Source organism: Nycticebus coucang, chromosome 12 (genome assembly GCF_027406575.1).
Source record: "Nycticebus coucang isolate mNycCou1 chromosome 12, mNycCou1.pri, whole genome shotgun sequence".
Classification (NCBI taxonomy): domain Eukaryota; kingdom Metazoa; phylum Chordata; class Mammalia; order Primates; family Lorisidae; genus Nycticebus; species Nycticebus coucang.
In genome coordinates, this window is record NC_069791.1 from 1,093,174 (window position 1) to 1,116,260 (window position 23,087).

The window sequence follows — 23,087 nt, forward strand, 5'->3', positions numbered from 1 at the left end:
TTTTTGCAAAAAGTAGGGTCCTAGGTTACATCGTGTTTAGTAGCTGCCTTTTACCACTTAACATGGCAGGATGAACAGACCTTGTACATATTATGTTAATGACATGCTGCCAACTTCGAAGTCACATTCTTTAGGGAAACCAGCCAGCTGGCCATTTGATGATGTGTGGACAACCTGGACCCTCTGGAACATGATCCGTCCTCATCAGACTCCATTCTTACTCTGGGATGGACTGGCCTTTCCCAGCCACAATGCCTCTGGTAGGGACCTTCATTGGTGGATTTACAGTTGAAACAGCTCTGATGAGAGGCCAGTGTGCTGGCTCACGTGGGTAATCCCAGCACTCTGGGAGGCCAAGGTGGGAGGATCCCTTGAGCTCAGGAATTCGAGAACAGCCTGAGCAAGAGCCAGACCCCTGCCTACTACAAATAGAAAAACTAGCCTGACGTGGTAGGCACCTGCAGTCCCAGCTACTCAGGAGGTTGAGGCAGGAGGATTGTTTGAGCCCAGGAGATGGAGGTTGCTGTGAGCTATGATAATGCCACTGCATTCTACCTAGGGCGACAGAGTAAGACTCAGTACCAAAAATGCAGAAAAAAGGCTCAGCGCTGGTAGCTCAGTGGTTAGGACGCCGGGCACATGCACCAAGGCTGGTGGGTTTAAACCCAGCCCAGGCTTGCTAAACAATAATGATAACAACAACAAAAAATAGCTGGGCGTTGTGGCCGGCACCTATAGTCCCAGCTACTTGGGAGTCTGAGGCAAGAGAATCACTTAAGCCCAAGAGTTGGAGGTTGCTGTGAGCTGTGACACCAGGGCACCCTCCCGAAGGCAACAAAGTGAGACTGTCTCAAACAAACAAACAAAAATCTCTTATGAAAAAACTCATTTTACAATAAAATAAGCTTAGGTGGCAGCCTTGCACCCGTGGCATTCCGCTGGCCTAACTGCACAGCTTGTCACCCTGAAGCAGGTGGCTTTGTGAAATTCTGACTGGCTGCTGGGGGCCGGGAGACTGCATGAAAGACAGGCTCTACACCATAGACGGGTGCGAGCACCGTCTCTTTCACACCAGAATACAGATATCTGGCAACCAAGGGCAAAACGGGAGGGCTGCCCTCACTATCACATCTAGGCAGCCTCTCTCTTTGTTTGGGGTGGGGTGGCTTTTGCCTTCCCACTTCTTCAGCTCTGAATTGTGTAATTTAATGGTCTTGGATCTTTTTTTTTTTTTTTTTTAATTTGGCCGGGTCTGGGTTTGAACCCGCCACCTCCGGCATATGGGACCGGCGCCCTACCCGCTGAGCCACAGGCACTGCCCTGGTCTTGGATCTTAAGTGAGAAATGATTCCGTGTGGACACAGCAATGGTTTCACAGACCAGGAAGCTGAAGATTGTCCTTCTGGGATCTTTTTGTTTGTTTGTTTGCTTTGTAGAGACAGAGTCTCACTTTATTGCCCTGGGTTGAGTGCCGTGGCATCACACAGCTCACAGCAGCCTCCAACTCCTGGGCTTAAACGATTCTCTTGCCTCAGCTTCCCAAGTAGCTGGGACTACAGGCGCCTTTCACAATACCCGGCTATTTTTTTGTTGTTGGTGCAATTCAGCCGGGGCCGGGTTTGAACCTGCCACCCTGGGTCTATGGGGCTGGTGCCCTACCCATTGAGCCACAGGTGCCGCCCAAGTCCTTCTGGGATCTTCACACCACTGAACAAGAAGACAAGAGGCCGTTCTGTGGCTCTGGGCACTGATGACAATGACAAGGGCACCAGCTGTGCAAGCGCAACGGACAGAGGCCGAGGGTCTGCGTCTGAGTTCTGGGAATTCTGGGCACCACTGATTCCATACCCAGGAGGGAGAAGTTAACATAAAATCAGCAGCAACCCAGTGAAGAGTCGCTGAGGACCGAGAGCCATCAGAGATGAAGGCTTGGTGCCCGTCATCGGGGAAACAAGCCTGAACAAATTTGATGGCTAATTTCATACTTGGTGTCAACTTGACTAGGGTGTTTGGTAAACTACCATTTCTGGGTGTCTGCGAGGGTGTTTCTGCCTGAGGTTAATGCTTGCATTGCCTCATAGTAGACCACAGCTCTTACCAGGGTCGCTGGTGTGTCCCGTCTGCTGGAGGCCTGGACAGAACAAAAGACAGAGGAAGGGAGAACAGGCCCTTCTTCCTCAGCAGGAACATGTCATCCTTGCCCTCAGACGTCACAGGCCATTCTCAGGCCTACAGGCTTCAAGACCAGGGTCTTGTGCCCCTTCTTGGGCTTCAGACCCGGACGGTGCCTGACCGGCACGTACATGGCAGCTAGTGAAGCATCTCCATGACCCCGGAGCCACTTGCCATAATTACCCTCTTCTTGTGCACCTACACCCACACACAAGAAGTGTGTTGGGGATCTAATACATTATTGTTACTGAAGTTTAAACATACGAGAGTAAATGCTGAACAGCAAAGGTGGGGCATCTATGGGGTCAGCTCCATTCCCACCCTCCTAAGTCTTCCTCTGTAATTCAGAGAAAACTCTGTCCCTAAGGTCCTTGCCCTCCAACTTGTCACAGACATGGAAGGAATGGAGAGATGTTTCCTTCTCTGCTTTTATCAGGCCCTTGGCAGTGACAGCAGCGGTGGCAGCACAGGTCACAGGCCCGTCCCCGCACCTACCCCACACCAGCAGCGCTATCCCAGGAGTGTGGGCAGCGAGTTCTCAGCAGCCTCAGTGGCACAGTGGACACAGGTTCATAGGAGCGTTTTCCATTCTTTTTCTTTTAGCATAAAAGTAAGAATGGCTTGATGAAGTTACCAACCTCTGGATAGCTTCATACTTTCCTTCTTTCTCCTCTAAAGAAAATGCCTTACTAACCAATTCCCAATATTAAATTCGCTCTGTTTGAAACCCCTGGGGTTTCACTTCCCCTTAAGTATAACCACAGACACAGGCAAACCGAACCCAGGCAAAGAAGACATGGCAGTGGGGGACGGTGGTCGGCAGGCCAGGAAGCCATGGGCAGATCAGGTAACAGGATGCCTTTATGAAGTCGAAGATGCAGTGCTATGGTTTCCGACTCTAACAGCTGCAGGTGGTGACAGAGCGCAGGGGTCCTCAAACTACGGCCCGCGGGCCACATGAGGCAGTGTGATTGTATTTGTTCCCATTTTTTTTTTTTTTTTTTTTTGTAGAGACAGAGTTTCACTTTATTGCCCTCGGTAGAGTGCCGTGGCCTCACACAGCTCACAGCAACCTCCAACTCCTGGGCTTAGGTGATTCTCCTGCCTCAGCCTCCCGAGTAGCTGGGACTACAGGCGCCCGCCACAACGCCCGGCTATTTTTTTGTTGCAGTTTGGCCGGGGCTGGGTTTGAACCCGCCACCCTCAGCATACGGGGCCGGCGCCCTGCTCACTGAGCCACAGGCGCCTCCCCCCATTTTGTTTTTTACTTCAAAATAAGGTATGTGCAGTTTGCATAGGAATTTGTTCATAGTTTTTTTTTTTAAGCTATAGTTCGGCCCTCCAATGGTCTGAGGGACAGTGAACTGGCTCCCTGTTTAAAAAGTTTGAGGACCCCTGGAGCGTGTGGCCTTGCAAACGGGGCCACAGTAAAATGGAAACGCAGCTTCCCTGGACTTGATGAGAGGGTTGAACCACGAGGCAGTGATGCTACTTGATCATTCAAATGTTGCCAAAATCAGGGCTGGCAGGACCAGGAACAAGAGGGGACAAAGATGGAGGCCCGTCAGGACATGTCTCCTAGAATTCAGTGATAATTGTATTAGGGAAACACATTTTCATGGCCAAGATAAGCTGCTAGTAATCACGCGAATGATTTTCCTGTCTTTCCACTGTGGGACGAATGCACAAGGGGAAAATCAGAGGTGGCTCTGCCTCTTGGCTCCTGCGAGCAGTGAGCTCACGTGAGCAGGCATATTTGTCTGAGGAAGCATGCTAGAATCTTAAATTCTCCACAGTATACAAATTAAAAACAATAAAAGGTCATAGATTAATAGTTTTCCTTGGCTGAAGTCATTGCAGCTGTTAAAAGAAACCCTAAGGCGGCGCCTGTGGCTCAAGGAGTAGGGCGCCGGTCCCATATGCCAGAGGTGGTGGGTTCAAACCCAGCCCTGGCCAAAAAAAAAAAAAAAAAGAAACCCTGTTATAATCACAAAAGAAAAATATCACAAGGCGGAACGTTCAGCAGTCCAGCAATTGTGTCATAATCACCTGTACAGATTCAAAATAACACATTAGCATTGGTGAATAATGGGGTTAAGGCGATTAAGATGACCATCAGAGTACCCCCCACTCCAATGAGCTGTTTAGAAAAAGCCCCCACCTTACATTGTATTTGTGTATTAAATTCCCTAACTTCTCTTTTGCTGAAATATTTGCAGTGAGGGTAGTTGGGAGCACCTGCATTTCTCTTTCAGGAAACACAAACTAGAACTAAAACATTAATTTGGTATCAAAAGAACAAAATTTACGTGTTTTATGCTTTAGAAAACTGACACTCACTTATCTTTTAGATGGATTTGCCCAGGAAGTGTTTTTTTAAGTCATATTCACATACTTGGCAACTTAGCTGTGTCCACAGAACAGGCCCTCTACAAAGCTCACTGGAATTGATGCTGCCCCTGGAGGCCACTCTATTTCCTGCTGTGATTGATGCGTTACTGTGAAGTTCACTGGTGTTGTTACAGAGGCTCATCTCTGCTGCCACAGGAAAGCAACGTGTCTAGCTAGTCACCCACCTCTGGACCGTTGCAGGTTTTATTTCCAAATAATAACTACAGCCCAGAGTCTACTAAATTCAGCAAGTTAAAAATTTTACGTAGGCTAAACGTGGGTAGTGGGGCACAAGTCTGGGGACTGAATACTTTATGATAGAAAACTTAGATGTTTTCATTTAACTGTGGGTATCTTCTTGAAGTAGGGATTTGTAAGTATAAATCTGAAGGGTAATTTTTAAAAAGATTTTAGCAAAATCAATTAATGTTTAATGACAAAATATTCTCAGCTGCGCACCTTGATCTGTTCTCCACCCTTTTGTACTCAGCACCTCCAGGTTTGTCCTTGAGTTGCCCTTTCCTTTCTAAATTCAGGGGTGACCAGAAAGATCCCTCTGGAAGCCTCAGTCACGGAGGCAGGAAGATTAAAGTGAGAAAGGGCAGTGGGACAGAAGCTGCCACCAGGGCACAGCTCAGCAAGCAGCAGACTAATGTAGAAAAGTACAGAATACCTTTCTTTTTCCAAAGTAAAATTAGCTTTATTCCCTCTAATAACAAAAAATGACATATGCATATTATTAAAAAATCTCAAATATGTAAAAATCTATAGAAAGCAAAGATCAAATATTATAGTCCGGGAAAGAGACCATCCTGAACATTTAGCAAAACTCTCTTGATAAAGCACACATTGGGTTAAAACATTCGTTATCAACAACTTATATTAAGTGTACTATTCTGTAGTCTGTTTTTTCATTCAATTCTACTTCATGGACAAATTTCCATGGCAATAAACACTGACCCAAATAATTTTTAATGACAGTTGCATACGATTTATTTGACTCATCTTCTCCTGAAGGATATGCAGGCTGTTTCCAATGTTTTAATATAAACATCATGGAATACATCCTTGGGTTCATGTTTACACACTTGTATAAATTGCTGGTAACAGTGTATCATTGTTCAGGTTTTTGGTGCATATGGCCAAGTTGCCTCCTAGAAGGGCCATGCCGATTTTCACTCCTGCTAACAGTGAACAAGAATTCCATGCTTGTCAATTGCTTTAATTGTTGCCAATTAATAATAATAAAACACACATATTGATTAGCTGTTTTTACTTTCAAATAGGGAATACTGGCTAGGCGCCTGTGGCTCAAGCAGCTAAGGCGCCAGCCACATACACCTGAGCTGGTGAGTTCAAATCCAGCCTGGGCCCGCCAAACAACAATGATGGCTGCAACCAAAAAATAGCTGGGAGTTGTGGCATGCGCCTGTAATCCCAGCTACTTGGGAGGTAGAGGCAGGAGAATTGCTTGAGCCCAGGAGTTGGAGGTTGCTGTGAGCTGTGATGCCACAGCACTCTACCCAAGGGAACAGCTTGAGGCTCTGTCTCAAAAAAAAAAAAAGAAAAAAGAAAAGAGAAACAAAAACAAATAGGGAATACTTTCATTTTTATTTATTTATTTTGTATTTATTTATTTTTTGTTGCAGTTTGGCTAGGTCTGGGTTTGAACCAGCCACCCTTTTTTTTTTTTTTTGTAGAGACAGAGTCTCACTTTATGGCCCTCGGTAGAGTGCCATGGCATCACACAGCTCACAGCAACCTCCAACTCCTGGGCTTAAGCGACTCTCCTGCCTCAGCCTCCCGAGTAACTGGGACTATAGGTGCCCGCCACAACGCCCAGCTATTTTTTGGTTGCAGTTCAGCCGGGGCCGGGTTTGAACCCGCCACCCTTGGTATATGGGGCCGGCGCCTTACCAACTGAGCCACAGGCGCCACCCACCAGCCACCCTTGTTATATGGGGCCGGCACCCTTCTCACTGAGCCACAGCAGTCACCCATACTTTCGGTTTTTAAGTTGCCTTGTACAGGGCAGGTATTTCTTGTACCTGAATGAAATTTTTAGTTTGCATTTCCTGCTGCATCAGTGCTGTGACTTAGGCAAGAGTTGGCTTTTCTGAGCTCGGTCCCTTGATGCACAGAGCCTGCTCCACAGGTGGATGGATGCAAGGTCAGCGGGTCTGCACCTCCCACAAGTGAGCTTGCTCAAATTCATACTGGTCGGTGAGAATATGAGAAAATTAAGGAGCCCTTGAAAAGCTCTGCAAATATTCTCTTGCTATTTATCCCTGCAAAAGTCTGCAATGAGGCAGATGACAAGCCCCTAAGTGAAGACTGGTAGGCGATATAGATTCTGGCATAAAAATGCCTTCTGGGAAAACACGTGCAAATCAAGTCTGTAGACCATCAGACACATGCACGTGTTTAAAGAATTGGGAACAGGAAGACTGGAGCGGAGCACAACCAACCCTGCCCCCTCACCCCACCCTCTAGCCCAGAGGCTGACGTGGCTGTGCAGAGCTCCGGGGGAGCGGTGGGTCCCAGTCCTTGGCTGACATTCCACGGAGATTCCTCGGAGCTCTTTCCTGTTTCTCTGAAGCTTTTCTTTCCAGGAAGCACCTCCAGTACCCGGGTGCACAGTGACCTAGCCCTCCCACCCCCATTCTAGCCTTTACTTCTGGTTCGGTTGGTGTGTGGTTCAAACAGAAACCACTGAGCTGGAAACTTGAGCAGATGCCTTTTTTCCTCACTGAACTGTCTGCCCCTTACTTGGCATCCCAGTAGCTAACGCAGGGCCTCAGTTCCAGCAGATAATAAATGATATCCATGATAAACCTCACTTCCTACACTCTCAGACATCAAGGTGTGAACATTGCCCTACACAGGCTGAACTGCTGCCCATAAATTACACCGCTAGGCAGAGGGGCACAGGTCAGCACAGTTCTCAAGAAGTCAGTAAAATTCATCATGTCAGAAGTCCCACACGTATGGCAACAACAGAGTATTTCTGCACATTTTGGGGTGTTGTGAAAAGGGACAAAGGCCCTACAAGGCAGGGACACTAGCACTTTCCTGGAGGCTGCCCCATGCCTCACAGGATAGAGCCTAGGGGTCTTCATGAGCTCTTTCTGTGATCAGAGGGAGCATTTGCAGGATGGAGAGTAGGGGTCTTCATGAGCTGTGTCTGTGATCAGAGGGAGCATTTGCAGACCAGGGTCTTCATGAGCTGTGTCTGTGATCAGAGGGAGCATTTGCAGGAGACCAGGGTCTTCACGAGGTCTGTCTGTGATCAGAGGGAGCATTCGCAGGAGACCAGGGTCTTCACGAGCTCTGTCTGTGATCAGAGGGAGCATTTGCAGGATGGAGACTAGGGGTCTTCACGAGCTGTGTCTGTGATCAGAGGGAGCATTTGCAGGAGACCAGGGTCTTCACTAGCTCTGTCTGTGATCAGAGGGAGCATTTGCAGGATGGAGACTAGGGGTCTTCATGAGCTGTGTCTGTGATCAGAGGGAGCATTCACAGGCTCGTTCTTGGTTTCTCCACGTGTCTCAGTCTCCACATCATGAAACTGTAAGAGCATCCTCATATCACCCATAATAGGATGCATGGTTAATTCCTACCAATTAACATTTATTAGCCCACTAGGAGGCAAATCTAGTGAACAGGACTGGATCAGTCGACAGAGGATTTCAGCACTTTCCCACCACCATGGCGTCTGCTCACTCATCAGTTGGGTGGCTGCCAGCTAATCTGCTATGTCCTGAAGCCCTCCAAGGGTCACCCCTATGAAGGTGGCCTGGTCAATGAAGTCACTGGTCCACAAAGTCTCTGGAGCTCCTCTGTGCTAACCAATATCCTTGGCAATATCTGTTTTCAATAGACACACAGCCCAGGAAGAAAGATAGGGTCTCCCAGCACACAGCAGCCTCAGAGCACCCTCAGGCTGTGGTTCTGGCGGGCAGCGCCTAGAAACTTCATAGGAAGCCTTTGTCTAGCCCTAGATCTACCACGTCAGAAGCTGGGTGGGGCCAGCAACCTGTTTTTAAGCCTTATGGATCACTCTGGTGTGCACCACAGTGGAGGAGCCCTGCTCCCAGCCAGCTGAGCACATCCCACCCATGACACCAGCATCACCTGGTGTGGTGGCCGTGGGCCTGGTGCAAATCACGGCCCTCCAGGACCTCTCTGAAGGGCCTGCTCATAGAGAAAATCAGTTTAACATAGTCAGTTCTTACGATCTCCCTTTTGAATTATTAGTGGAAACTTATCAAGATTCCTGGAGAATTTCCCCAAATTCAGTGGATACACTGTCAGGTCACATCTCTAAGACAAGCTCAGTCAGCTCCAGAACGGCTCTCACTGAACACCCAAGGCCTGCTGCTTCTCTCACTCCACGTGACCAGGAGTTGCCAGACTAGGGTGGCTCACAAGACAACCAATCTTAACACACGGGCTGTGCGGAAGCCTTGTGAGCACATGCGTAACCACATGTGTGACAATCAAGTGGGGGTGGCAGCTCTGGTGCCCATGGGCCTGGGCTCTCCCAGCCACGAACGTGGGGCTGTCTGAGGTCTGTCCATCAGACCACCCTTACGGCAGGGCTTTTTCTGGAGAATTTTAACGCCATGTCTCTGACCTTGGCATGTCCCCTGACGCTGCCTGATTCCTGAGGACTTCCTTCTTTGACTACTGGCCTGGACTTCATTCTGACTGCGACTAGCCCGACTATCCTGACTCACCCAGAACATTTAAAAAAATATGTAAATAGGGCGGCGCCTGTGGCTCAAGGAGTAGGGCGCCGGTCCCATATGCTGGAGGTGGCGGGTTCAAACCTAGCCCCAGCCAAAAACCACACACACACACACAAAAAAATACGTAAATAAATAAAAGGCCTGGGCCTGTGCCCAGTGCACTGAAACCTGTCCAGAGACTTCGGGAAATGATTTCCTTCAGGGCTTCTGTTCCTCATCACAGAGTCACTCTATTCCCTCTGTTATACTCAGCAGTGCTTACTACAGCTGAAGTTTTGGTTATGTGTGTTCATGGAGATAATTTAACTCAACTCAATTTATAAGGAAACACTTGCTTTGTGCAGGCTGCCAGACCAGGCCCTGAAGAGATGGGTCCTTCAATCCCAGGGATTGTGACACAGTGAATAATGGTCCAGGTTCTCATCCCAGAAACCTGTGAGGACTTTGCATGAGACAAGGGACTTTGCAGGTATAACTAAATTAAAGACCTTAAGATGCAGACATTTTCCTGGATTATCTGAGTGAGGACAGGGTCTTTATAAGAGAAAGGCAGGAGAGCCAGAGTAAGAGAAGGAGGGAGGGAGAGAGGGAGAGAGATTTCAACCGGCTACACTGCTAGAAAAGGCAACAAATCCTCCCCAAGAGCCTCCGGGAGAAGTGCCGAGGACCTCTGACCCCCAAAACTGTAAAATAATTAATTTATATGTAGCTTTAAGCCACCAAATTTGTGGTAATTTGTTCTGGCAACAACAGAAAACGGGCAGCGCCTGTGGCTCAAAGAGTAGAGCACCAGCCCCATGTACCGGAGATGGCAGGTTCAAACCCAGCCCCAGCCAAAAAAAAAAAAAAAAAAACCCCAGAAAACATAGGGAGTTTATAATCTGCCTAATAGAGACAAGACGACACGACCAACTTTTTTTTTTTTTCTTAAGACAGTCTCACTATGTTGTTCTCGGTAGAGTACCCTGGCATCATAGCTCATAGCAACCTCCTGGGCTTAGGTGATTCTCTTGCTTCATCCTCCCCAAGTAGCTGGGACTACAGGCGCCTGCCACAATGCCCGGCTATTTTTTGTTGCAGTTTGGCTGGGGCTGGATTCGAACCCGCCACCCTCAGTATATGGGGCCGGTGTCCTACCCGCTGAGCCATAGGTGCCACCCGACACAACCCACTTTGATTAGGGAGTTTATAATCTGCCTAACAGAGACAGGACAACACAACCAACTTTGATTTAACTCAGAAAGTGAAAGTACAAAACATAAACACAAAGAACTTGCTGTGGAAATGCTGGGTAAAGCGAGTACTTTCAGCTGCAAAGATGAGGGAAACTTCCTGAAGGATGAGCCCTGGTGACTGGGCTTCAAAAGGGGAAGATGCAGGAACCACAGGAGACAGGGACGGTCAGGAGGGATGGAACCCGGCACAATGCCGACCCAGGCCCTGTGAACAGCTGCATTCTCAGAAGCAAAACTACTTGACCAAAAGTTCGCTCTATTCAGGATATAATAGGTCTTTAAGTTTGTAAAAAAAAAATAAATAAATAAAAATAACAACAACAAAAAAACACACAAAAAAACCCCCCTGTAATATCAACAACTACATTATAGGGAGTACATGTGATAAACTGTCCTGAGAATTTTACCAGAAATGCAGATCTACACAGAGTAGGCTGTGGCCAGGGCAAACCTGGCTCGTTTTCAGACATGCAGGCTGGACAGGGGTGAACAGAAGAGCAGAAAAACATGGTTCTTTGAAAGGTTTCCATTAACATTTACAATTAGACACATCCTACTTCCCTGAAAACAAGCTAAAGGAAACGGTGGGATCAATGGGATGTTCTCAGCAGAGGCGACTCGGGCTGGAGATGCCGGGGAACAGACCCAGGCCCAGGTGGAGAAGACTTGGGCTGGAGATGCCAGGGGACAGACCCAGGCCCGGGTGGAGGAGACTCGAGCTGGAGATGCTGGGGAACAGACACAGGCCCGGGTGGAGGGGACTTGGGCTGGAGATGCCGGGAGACAGACCCAGGCCCGGGTGGAGGAGACTCGGGCTGGAGATGCCGGGGGACAGACCCAGGCCCGGGTGGAGGAGACTCGGGCTGGAGATACCGGGCAGACAGACCCAGGCCCGGGTGGAGGAGACTCGGGTTGGAAATCCTGGGAGATAGAGCCAGGCCCGGGTGGAGGAGACTCGGGCTGGAGATGCTGGGCAGACAGACCCAGGCCCGGGTGGCAGTTTTGGTGGTTTTATTCAGCTGAGTCAGACCTGTGATTGTGAGTGACTCTGAAGGGCTCTAGTTCAGCTTAGGTTTGATCATGAGGCCATTATTCTGATGAAATAACTTTTTGGGGGACAGAGTCTTGCTCTGTCACCCTGGATACAGTGCCAAGGTGTCACCACAGCTCACAGCAACCTCAAGCTCCTGGCCTCAAGTGATCCTCTTGCCTCGGCCTCCCAGTGTGCTAGGATTACAGGTGTCAGCCATCAGTCCTGGCCCCAATTAAATAAACTTCTAAGCCCCTCTGGTTGGGGCTGGGAAGAACAGAATGGTCTCCATCGCTGCTCTGCACCTTCCATGCTCTCCACTGACCATTCTCTCAGCACCACTTAGGTGAGAGAAGAGGAGAGAAGTCCGCCCAAGGCCAGCCCACACGCAGGGGCCTCGGCAAACATCACTTCTGTCACCTTCTAGGGACCTTTATTCATTTTTGTGCTGTTCGTATTCATTCCAAGAGAATGCGGAGGAGCAGGTGGTCTCCACTGGCCTGCTCCTGTGAGAAAGGTCTGGGGCTTCTGAGGAGGGGCCCACAGCCACCACGCAGGCCCCGACCCCCTGTGATGGAACCACGTGCTTCGGGAACCAGCTGTCTTCGCCAGGTGAGCTAGGCTCACAGCCAGGCTCTGTGGCTGCCGGGCCTCCCGCCTTCCCACCCAAGCCCAGAAATGTGACCTCAGATTGGCTGCACTCAAAAGGTGTCTTCTGAGTCCTTCTGTCCTTCCTCAAAGCTTTGTCCTGAGGCAGTGAGAGGTTATTCTGGTTTTCATCGTCTTCCACTGGAATACTCGGCACATCCTCCAGAAACACAGGAGAAGGGCAGCGGAAGGACTTCAGGGATGTGGGGGGGTCTTCGGCAAAGTACAGGCCAGCTTGGGCACTCTCCAGAGTGTTCAGGACCTAATTATCAAAGAAGGAAGCATGGGGTGAGGACGAGTGATCCTTTCCCCTTTTCCCTCTCCATTAAAGAATATATATAATATTTTTGAAACAGTCTTGCTGTGTCTCTTCTGGTAGAGTGCTGTGGTGTCATAGCTCACAGCAACCTCAAACTCTTGGGCTTAAGCGATTCTCTTGCCTCAGCCTTCCAAGTAGCTGGGACTCCAGGCACCCGCCACAATGCCTGGCTATTTTTAGAGACAGGTTCTCAGTCTGGCTCAGGCTGGTCTTGAACCTGTGAGCTCAGGCAATGCACCCACCTCGGCCTCCTACAGTGCTGGGATTATAGGCGTGAGCTACTGAGCCCAGCCTACAGAATAGTCTTTCACTTTCATGAAAGTGAAGTTCAACTGCAGAATTCTGATTTGCAGAGATCTTAAAGAGTAACTAAATCCCTTCATTTTAAGGGGTAAATGAAATGAGTTGTAACAAGGCATGAAAGAAAACTGTGCTGAGTTAAAGGCCCAGAGACCGGGCTTAGTCACAGACTCGGGCTGACCAGCTGTGACCTTGGGCAGGCTGTTTACTATGACCACATGTGGGGCCTAGATGGGAAAGGTGGGTGCTGGTCATGCCAGAATTACCAGGGGAGCTTTCTGAAAGTATAAACCGGTTGGCCCCAACATGAAGATTATCACTCAAAAAATAAGGAGACAGGAGAGCAGGAACCTGCGTTTGGAGGCTTCCCAGGTGGTATGGTGTGCGGCCTGGTGGGGAACCCTTTACCTGATAGGACACAGAGCACACGGTTTCACATGCAGTTTCTAAGAATACACATAGAGAGCTTTACAACTGGCAAAGCACTTTCACGTATCTTATTAATTCTTACAAAAACAATGTTTTTATTCTCATTGTATAGATAATAAGGCTGAGGCTGAAAAAAAAGGAACCGTATCACTAGCCAGGAAGGCGGACAACTGTTGTTTGCTGCGGGATCTGGCAGCTCCTGGTCCACTGACTCCATGGTACAAGCTGTGGCTCTGTCTTGGCCGGGGCTCCACCTGGCTCCTGCTAGTGGCATCAGGCCTAGACACAGCTTTCCTGACTCCCAGGCCAGTGCTCTCCACATTCCAATTACATCAACTCCTTTTAAGCCTCCCGTGACTCTGCAACAGAGCCAGAATAAAATCCAAACTCCTAGAACGGAATTCATGTCCAACCTGGAAGCTTTCATTAGTATTATTTTAAATTTCTTTTTGTTGGCTGGGCACGGTGGCTCATGCCTGTTATCTTAGCACCCAGGGAGGCCAAGGCAGGTGGACTGCTGAGCTCACAGGTTCAAGACCAGCCTAAGCAAGAGCAAGACCCTGTCTCTACTGAAAATAGAAAAACTGAGGCAAAAGGATCGCTTGAGCTTGAGAGATGGAGGTTGCTGCGAGTTATGACTCCATGGCATTCTATCCAGGGTGACAGAGTGAGACTCTGTCTCAAAAAAACAAACAAAAAAAATTTCCTTTTGTAGAGATGAGGTCTTGCTGTATTGCCCATGCTGGTCTCAAACTCCTAGCCTCAAGCAATCCTTCAGCCTCAGCCTACCAGAGCTGTGAGATTACAGGTGGGAGCCATGTTGCCTGGCCGTACATCTGTTATTTCAACACCATTCAGTCTTCCCCTCGCTACCGGCCCCACTTCCATGATGGGAACCACCTGCAGGCTTAGTGCCATGGGCGTCGTCACCCCGGGCCTTTGCAGTGTTGATTCCCTCTGCCTAGAATGTCCTTCCATCCTTACTGTTGCCTGGATACGACCTGTTCTTCAGACCACAGCTAAGCTGCACCTCTACCTAGAAGCTTGCTGACCCCACAGGCTGGTGTGATTCTGACACCATGCTCGCACACGGACCCAGGCTTCCGTCCATCATGGACCTTCTCCTGGGGACCAGGGTCCACATTCCTGATCTGACGCCTCTGTTGAACCTGAGGGTGGCCACTGTGTCTTGGCCACTGTTGTATCCCACACCTAACACAGACTCTGGCACATACAAAGCCAGCCTTAAATAAGCATCTGTTTACTCACACAAATAAATAATTGAGATAATTGAGTGGATGATGAAATCTATGGAGGTGAATAAATCTAAGAATGAGTGAGGGAAATGCAAGGGCATTTTAATAGGCCAGATCTCTTAATGAAGATTAAGATATTCCCTCCACACTGCACCCGAGTCTCTTCCCTGACTGCGTGGAGGCTCCACCCAGTGACCTCTAGCAGGGAAGCAAAGGACAGACTTTTGGGTTGTGAAACTGTCAGATGGAGTTCTCTGACGGAGGCCGGGTCTGTCTCATCCAGATACACAGTCATCCCCCAGACCCCCGGGTTCCCCGTGCTGGGGAAACCTCACAGATACCCACGTCATCCATCGACGGCCTTGACTTGGCCCTCGCCGCAGCACACTGGCCTGCCAGACAGAACAGCTTGGCAGAGAAATTCCGAGGACAGGGAGGTACCTTCTTATCCAAAAATGAGAGACATGCTTGGAGGCCTCTCTTCTCCATCAGCTGCATGATGAGATCCCGCTAGGAAGAAGAGGAGACGGCCTCAGCACCCAGGACTCGACCAGGGAACGGCCAAGGGCCCCGGGCTGAGTGAAGGCAGCTCTCACCAGCTGGACATGTTTGGGTTCGTCTAACACCACTCGGCATCCCGTTAGAACTTCCATTATTACCTACAAGAACGTGCAGAAGAAAGTTGGCTGTTTAGACGAACATGCACACCTTGCTGTAGCTATTAACCATGAGTGTATGTTCATAGTTCCTTCCAATTAATGAGTTTATATTTTATTACTTGCTTGACTACATGAAATTAACGTATATGACAGGTAACAGAATCAAAAAGTCTAACAACTAAAGCCCTTGAAAAATTCCTTTTAGAATTCAGAGCATTCTTGACAACAGACTGTCATCCCTTGCTAGCTGGCAGTAGGCACTCACGATTCCAAAGCTGTAGACATCTGTCTTGATGGAAAGTCTCCCTCGTCTGACACACTCTTCAGGGAGGTACCACAGATGTCTGCTGCTACTGCTGGCCGTGCTCATGGTAGAATTCTGATGTTCCGGCTGGGGTCGGAAGTGTGCCGTGGCAAAGTTGGTTAATTTGGCTTGAAATTGATCATCCAGAAGTATGTTTGCACTAAAATTGCAATCAAGAGCCAGATAAAACATCCAAAAGCACCCTGAAAGCTTTTTTCAAGATATGTGGAAATGGTTCAAAAAGCAGCAGCCATTTACATTCAGTCTTCCCTGAGCTTTGGCAAAGGTCTGTTTATGTACTTGGGACAGGTTCAAGGCAAAGGGCAAACAGAAAAAAATTCACCAGAGGGGTTTGCTCCCGTGTATCTATGCTGTATTGATGATTCTTTATGTCTACTAAGGAGTAAGGAACATGGAAGATGTGGCTTCTAATTCTCTCATCTCTCAGAAATGAGCACTAGGGCTGCGGCTTGGGCTGTCTCGGGTCGATAGGCAACGTATGAGACAGCAGGCTCCGCAGAACACGTGAGCTCCTGGTGTCTCAGGACAGAGAACACCGCTCACTACCTGCTGTGCTGTCCTGACGGAGTCCTCGTGTGAGCCACATAACCTTGAACTTCAGTTAAAAAAAACTGAAAAAAATACAAGTTCATGTCACAATGTGCTGGCAGGTGCAATTAACAAAATACCGCTGCTTCTCAACATAAACTGAGATTAGATCCTGATAAACTCTTCAAAAATTGAAAATAATCAAGTCGAAAATACAAAACACCCTCGCTTAGGCTTGCTGACCTAAAACGTGCTCAGAACAAATTACTTGCATTCACTCACACTCGTGCAAAATCAGCTACCACAAAAGCCTGTTCTATAATAGTGTTGACTATCCCATGGAACGGGTCGAGTACTCTACTGCAAGTGAAAAATGAATGGCTGTGGGGGTCCTACCTGCATCTCATTTTGTGTCATTGTAAGGTTAAAAAAGTGTTAAGTCAGGTGGCTGTACACAGGGGTGTCCGCCGTGCAGGACACGGGCGGCTCTCTAGCAATTCCCAAAGATAATGTAAACTCTCCCTTTGCCAACATAAACATAGCCTTTTTAATTTGGCAGACACATTTTCATTAACAAAAATGTAAGATTTTAAAAACAAATGTGTTTTTTAAGCACATGTGTGTATACCAGGAGAGCTGTAGCAGAAAGGAGCCTGAGGAGGACCCTGTGACGACGGGGCTCTGGGCCACTCACCTGGATATGCTGCTGCAGACGACCGCTGGCTGGGCACTGTGCAAGTAATGAATAGCTCTGGACGTGCCTATTAATATGCTGGTTCGAAGGGGCCAAGACAGTGGGGCCGTGTTACCCTAAAAAGACAACGGCCGGGGGTTTGGCTGCATGTTCTGAGTGAAGAATGCCGGATAGAAACACACGGTAAACTGGGGCGAGGTGAGGAACATTTGGTTTGCCACAACCTATTTTAATTCCAGAGGGGTTTCTTTTTGCTACTGATGACAGCACTAGGCTTCCTTATAGACAATGGAAACACCATGCCTATGGAAGGAAGCTAAGTGGGTTGGGCCTGGCTAGTACTTAGATAGGAGACTGCCTGGGAGTACTGGGTGCGTGGGCCTAATTTAAAAATTTATATTAAAAAATACTCAACAATTTTTAATATTAGCTTAATTAAAACATAGCTAGTAAGGTAGCACTTTAAAAGCTCCTGCGGCTCAAAGGACTAAGGCTCCAGCTCCATATGCCAGAGGTGGTGGGTTCAAACCCAGCCCCGGCCAAAAACTGCAAAAAAAAAAAAAAGCTCATTAAGATTTTAAAATTATTGTGGCACAACAGTATGGGTAATTGCAAATAATCTGCTTTTATTCTCATCCTAACTGAAACTCGACCTATTGGGAATTAATTTTTAAACTTACCCTTCAAAAACTTATGAATCTTATACAAAATCATGACATGTATTCAATTTTCTTCTCTTTAAGAAGGACATAACACTTTATGTCTATCCTTTATGTTGAGCTACTTTGTATAAAGTTACACACATTGAAATTATCTGAGAAATAATAAGGGCTGTTGATATAAACTCCCTGGAGGTACAGAATCAATAAGGAGTACGAACCCACAAATCACCTGCCAAAGCACCTGTTGCACAAAGCACCCTGCTCAGGTATTTATACAGACTTCTAGGAGTAAAACATTAATTCAAGAAGCAGGATCCGAGGGAGCCCTGGGTGTCCCCTCACGCAAACACGCCCCTCCTGGCACCCTCAGTGTCTCAGCTACTCTCCCAGGGGCCCCAGCAGTACAAGAGACCTGACTCGGGCGGTGCCTGTGGCTCAGTGAGTAGGGCACCAGCCCCCTATACTGAGGGTGACAGGTTCGAACCCAGCCCTGGCCAAACTACAACCAAAAAATAGCCGGGTGTTGTAGTGGGCACCTTTAGTCCCAGCTACTCAGTAGGCTGAGGCAAGAGAATCGCCTAAGCCCAAGAGCTGGAGGTTGCTGTGAGTTGTGACACCATAGCACTCTATTGAGAGTGATAAAGTGAGACTCTGTCTCTAAAAAAAAAAGGATGGTGCCTGTGGCTCAAAGGAGTAGAGCACTGGCCCCAAACCCAGCCCTGGCCAAAAAAAAAAAAAAAAAAAAAAAAAAAGGAATGTGCTTCAATAAGAGGCCTGACTCACCACACACTGCAATCTATCACACAGCGTCCCATTTCTCATATATGGATAAACCAGACAGAACCGCTCGGTCTCCGTGAAGTATGCAGCCAACTCTAGGATGTTTGGATGATGAAACCTTAAAACAAAAGATTTTTAAAGCCATCAAACAATGAACAACCCTCCCCCCCTTTTAGGGGTAACAGGGTAGGATGGGGAATAGATTTAAAGCAGAATATAAACTCTGCTGAGGAAGAAGTAATTTCTTTTCTTTTCTTTTTATTAAATCATAGCTGTGTACATTAATACGATCATGGAGCACCATACACTGGTTTTATATACCATTTGACATATATTCATCACACTGGTTAACATAGCCTTCGTGGTGAGGAAGAAGTAATTTCACTGGACACTCAACACAAATTTGCTTTTCAAATTGGTCAAGAGTGCTAACAAATCCTAGGTACTCTTTTTGATTGACTGTGACCATGTAAATGTTAATAAGAATCCATTACCTTTCTACACTAACAACGAACTGCCCCAAAAGAAGCTAAGGGATTGATTCTATTCACAACTGCATCACATAAACCCAAAATTCTACAAGTAAAGTTAATCAAGCAGGTGAAAGATCTCGTATACAGAAAAGTATAGGATATTGATGAATGAAACTGAAAAAAGACAAATAAATGGAAATATAGCTCATGGATTAGAAGAATTAAAATTGTTAAAATGTCTATATTACTCTAAGTTATCTATAGACTCAATACAATCCCTATCGAAATCCTCATGGCATTGTTAACAGAAATAGACAAAATAATACTGAAATTCATGTAACCATGAAAGACCCCAAATAGTCAAAGCAACTTTGTGAAAGAAGAACAAAGCTGGAGGTCCTCATGTACTGATTTCAAACTATATTACAAAACTACAGTAATCAAAACAGTATGGCACTGGCATAAAAACAGATACACTGACCAGTGGACTAGAACAGAAAGCTCAGAAACAAACCTACACGTATATAATTAACTAATCTTTGAAAAGGGTACCAAGATTACATTAAAAGGAAAGAGAAATCTCTTCAACAAATGGTGTTAGAAAAATAGGATATCAGGTGGCGTCTGTGGCTCAGTGAGTAAGGCACTGGCCCCTTATACCGAGGGTGGTGGGTTCGAACCTTGCCCCAGCCAAACAGCAACAACAACAAAAAAAGAAAAATAGGATATCCACATGCAAAAGAATTAAATTGGACCCTTGTCTTACATCACATACAAACATCAACTAAAAACCAATTAAACTCTTAAATGTAAGATTTGAAACCATAAAAATCTTAGAAGAAAACATAGGAGAAAATCTCAATGGCCCTGGGCTAGGCAATGATTTCTTGGCTATCACACCAAAAGTAGAAGTAACAACAGCAAAAATAAACAGCTGGAATCACATTAAACTAAAAAGCTTCAGCACAGCATAGGAAATAGTCAACAAAATGAAGATATTTTTTCCCTATCAAATGGGAAAAAATATTTGCAAACCATACATCTGATAATGGTCAATATATAAAATATATGGGGTGAACTCGTATGACTCAATAGCAAAAAAGCAAATAATCTGATGGGCCACGTCCTAAACAGACATTTTTCCAAAGAACATATACAAAGGGTCAACAGGTGTATGGAAAGGCACTCAACATTGCTAATTACCAGAGAAATGCAAATCAAAGCCACAAGAGCCGTCGCCTCACACTGATAGAACAGCTATCATCTAAAAGTCAGCAGTAACAAGAACCAGCCAGGGTGTGGAGAAAACGGAATCCTTATACACTGCTGGTAGGAAAGTAAATCTGTACTGTCATTATGGAGGTTCCTCAGAAACTAAAAAAAGGACTACTGCATGACCCAGCAATCCTGCTCTGGTTGTATACTCAAAAGAAGAGAAATTAGTATCTCAGAGAGACATCTGCCCGCCCATCTCACGGCAGCATGATCCACAGTAGCCGAGATGTGGAGACAGGGAGTCAGCCTAAGTGTCCATCAATGGATAAATGGATGAAGAAAATGATACACACACACATACACACGTACACACAGTCACACATACATATACACAGTCACACACACGTATGCACATACACAAAGTCACACTTAAGCACACACACATACATACATACATATATACACACAGTCACACACATGCACACATAGTCCTACACATACAGTCACATACATGCGCACACAACACACAGTAACAGTCACCCACATGCACGCACATACAGTCACACATATGTACACAGCCACACACACGCACACACAGTCATACACATGCACACATAGTCACACACACATACACAGTCACACATATGTACACAGTCATACACATGCACACACACAGTCACACATAGGCACAGTCACACATGCACACACATACAGTCACACATATGTACACAGTCACACACGTACACACATATACAGTCATACACATGCACACACACAGTCACACATAGGCACAGTCACACATGCACACACACACAGTCACACATATGTACACAGTCACACACGTACACACATATACAGTCATACACATGCACACAGTCACACACAATCACACACATGCACACACATGTACTGTCACACACACAGTCACACATATGTACAGTCACACACATGCACACACATACACATACATATACACAGTCATACACATGCACACACATAGTCACACACACGGTCACACATAGTCACAGCCACACATGCACACACATACACAGTCACACACATACACACATATACATATACAGTCACACACATGCACACATATACAGTCATACACATGCACACAGTCACACACACACAATCACACACATGCACACACATGTACTGTCACACACACAGTCACACATATGTACAGTCACACACATGCACACACATACACATACATATACACAGTCATACACATGCACATAGTGTCACACATAGTCACAGCCACACATGCACACACATACATATACACACAGTCACACACATGCACACATATGTACAGACATACACACACACACCCATAAAAAAGGAAAACATCCTGCCATTTGCGACAACATGGATGAAGGTGGGGGGCGTTATGCTGAGTTCAATAAGCCAGACACAGAAAGTTCAAACACTACACAATCTCACTTACATGTGGACTCCAAAGAAGTCAAGTTCATAGATGCAGAGAGAGGAAACAATTTTAGCAGGAGGGAGGGGTGGGGGATGCAGAGATGTTGGTCAAAGGGCACAAGCTTGGGCAGCGCCTGTGGCTCAAAAGAGTAGGGCGCTGGACCCATATGCCGGAGGTGGCAGGTTCAAACCCAGCCCCGGCCAAAAACTGCAAAAACAAAACAAAGGGCACAGGCTTTCAGGTATAAGATGAACAAATTCTGGGGATGTGGTGGTGAGTGTATTAATTCCCTGGGCTGGGGTCATCATTAGACAATGTGTATGTGCTCCATCAAATGACCACATTGCACATACTGAATATTTAGTGTGTACAATGAACAATTTTTATTTGTCAGTTAAGTGTTTTTTTAAACTGCACTGAATGCAGACATTAAAAGGTGAGAATCCACACTAGCTTGGCGAGGATGGGAAACCAAGCTCTCAGAAACGATGGCTGTTCAGTGGAAACAACTTCTAGCAGAAGACAGTTGGCACCATACCACATGTAATGCAAGTAGCTAATTGATCCTATGATTTTACCTGTGGGAACTTATCTCACAGACACACTCAAACAGGTACAAATAACATATACAAGACTTTCTTGGTGAAGCATAATTTTTGAATAATAAAAAAGTAGAAAAATATAAAACTCATCAACAGAATGGTAAGTAAAATTACAGTACAGAATATACTAGAATATGAAAATAAAGTGAACATGTTTATACTACCTCTTGTATAAAAGAAGGAAAAAAGAGAACAACATGCCTATTTGTGCATGTATAAAATACCTCTGGACATATATACACAAGAAACTGATAACACTGTGGCCCTAGAAAAATCATCTGGGTGACCCGATCATAGTAAGTGAGAAAAAAATCTCTTAGTTTACTCTTTTGCACTTTGAGAATTTTGAAATGTCTGAATCTCACTTTGTTCTTTTGGTTTTGTTTTGTTTTTAAGACAGGGTCTTACTCTGTTGACCAGGCTAGAGTACAGTGGCATTGTCATAGCTCACAGCAATCTCAAACTCCTGGGCTCAAGCAATCCTCCTGCCTCAGCCTCCCAAGTAGCTGCCCACCACAATGCCCAGCTAATTTTTTAAAGAATATATTTTGTAGAGATGGGGTCTTGCCATATTGCTCAGGCTGGTCTCAAACTCCTGTCCTTAAGGGATCCTCCAGCACTGGTCTCCCAAAGTATTAGGATTACAGGTATGAGCTACTACACACAGCCTGAATCTTACTTTCATAAGCAAATAAACAAAAATGTAACACAGAAACCTTTTAGTATAACAATTTGGGGTTTAGGTTTTATTGACTAAATGATATATACTTTTTTTTTTGAGAGACAGAGCCTCAAGCTGTCGCCCTGGTTAGAATGCCATGGCATCATAGCTCACAGCAACCTCAAACTCCTGGGCTTAAGCGAGTCTCCTGTCTCCACCTCCCAAGTAGCTGGGACTACACGCGGCCGCCACAATGCCCGACAATTTTTTGGTTGCAGTCATCATTGTTGTTTGGCGGGCCTGGGCTGGATTCGAACCTGCCAGCTCAGGTGTATGTGGCTGGCGCCTTAGCCGTTTAAGCCACAGGCACCGAGCCGGATATATACTTTTTTTTTTTTTTAGAGACAGAGTCTCACTTTGTCGCCCTCGGTAGGGTGCTGTGGCGTCTCAGCTCACAGGAATCTCCAGCTCTTGGGCTTAGACGATTTTCTTGCCTCAGCCTCCTGAGTAGCTGGGACA

General features: G+C 46.6%; 1 protein-coding gene across 5 annotated transcripts in view; it reads right to left on the minus strand.

Moving 5' to 3' along the window:
- Positions 1-4,254: 4,254 nt before the first annotated feature.
- The window catches only part of IRAK3 (interleukin 1 receptor associated kinase 3), an 81,489-nt gene continuing 62,656 nt past the window's right edge, over positions 4,255-23,087 (minus strand). For 3 of the 5 annotated variants that reach the window (XM_053554302.1, XM_053554301.1, XM_053554303.1), the window contains 6 exons: positions 18,183-18,297; positions 16,738-16,853; positions 15,456-15,654; positions 15,128-15,190; positions 14,877-15,041; positions 4,256-12,489 (listed from right to left, as the gene is read on the minus strand). In XM_053554302.1, coding sequence (XP_053410277.1) covers positions 12,013-12,489; positions 14,877-15,041; positions 15,128-15,190; positions 15,456-15,654; positions 16,738-16,853; positions 18,183-18,297 — 1,135 coding nt within the window. In that variant the 3' untranslated portion in view covers positions 4,256-12,012. Of the gene's footprint in view, positions 12,490-14,876; positions 15,042-15,127; positions 15,191-15,455; positions 15,655-16,737; positions 16,854-18,182; positions 18,298-23,087 lie in introns of all 5 variants that reach the window. The other 2 variants (XR_008373156.1, XM_053554300.1) reach the window with 2 other exon arrangements.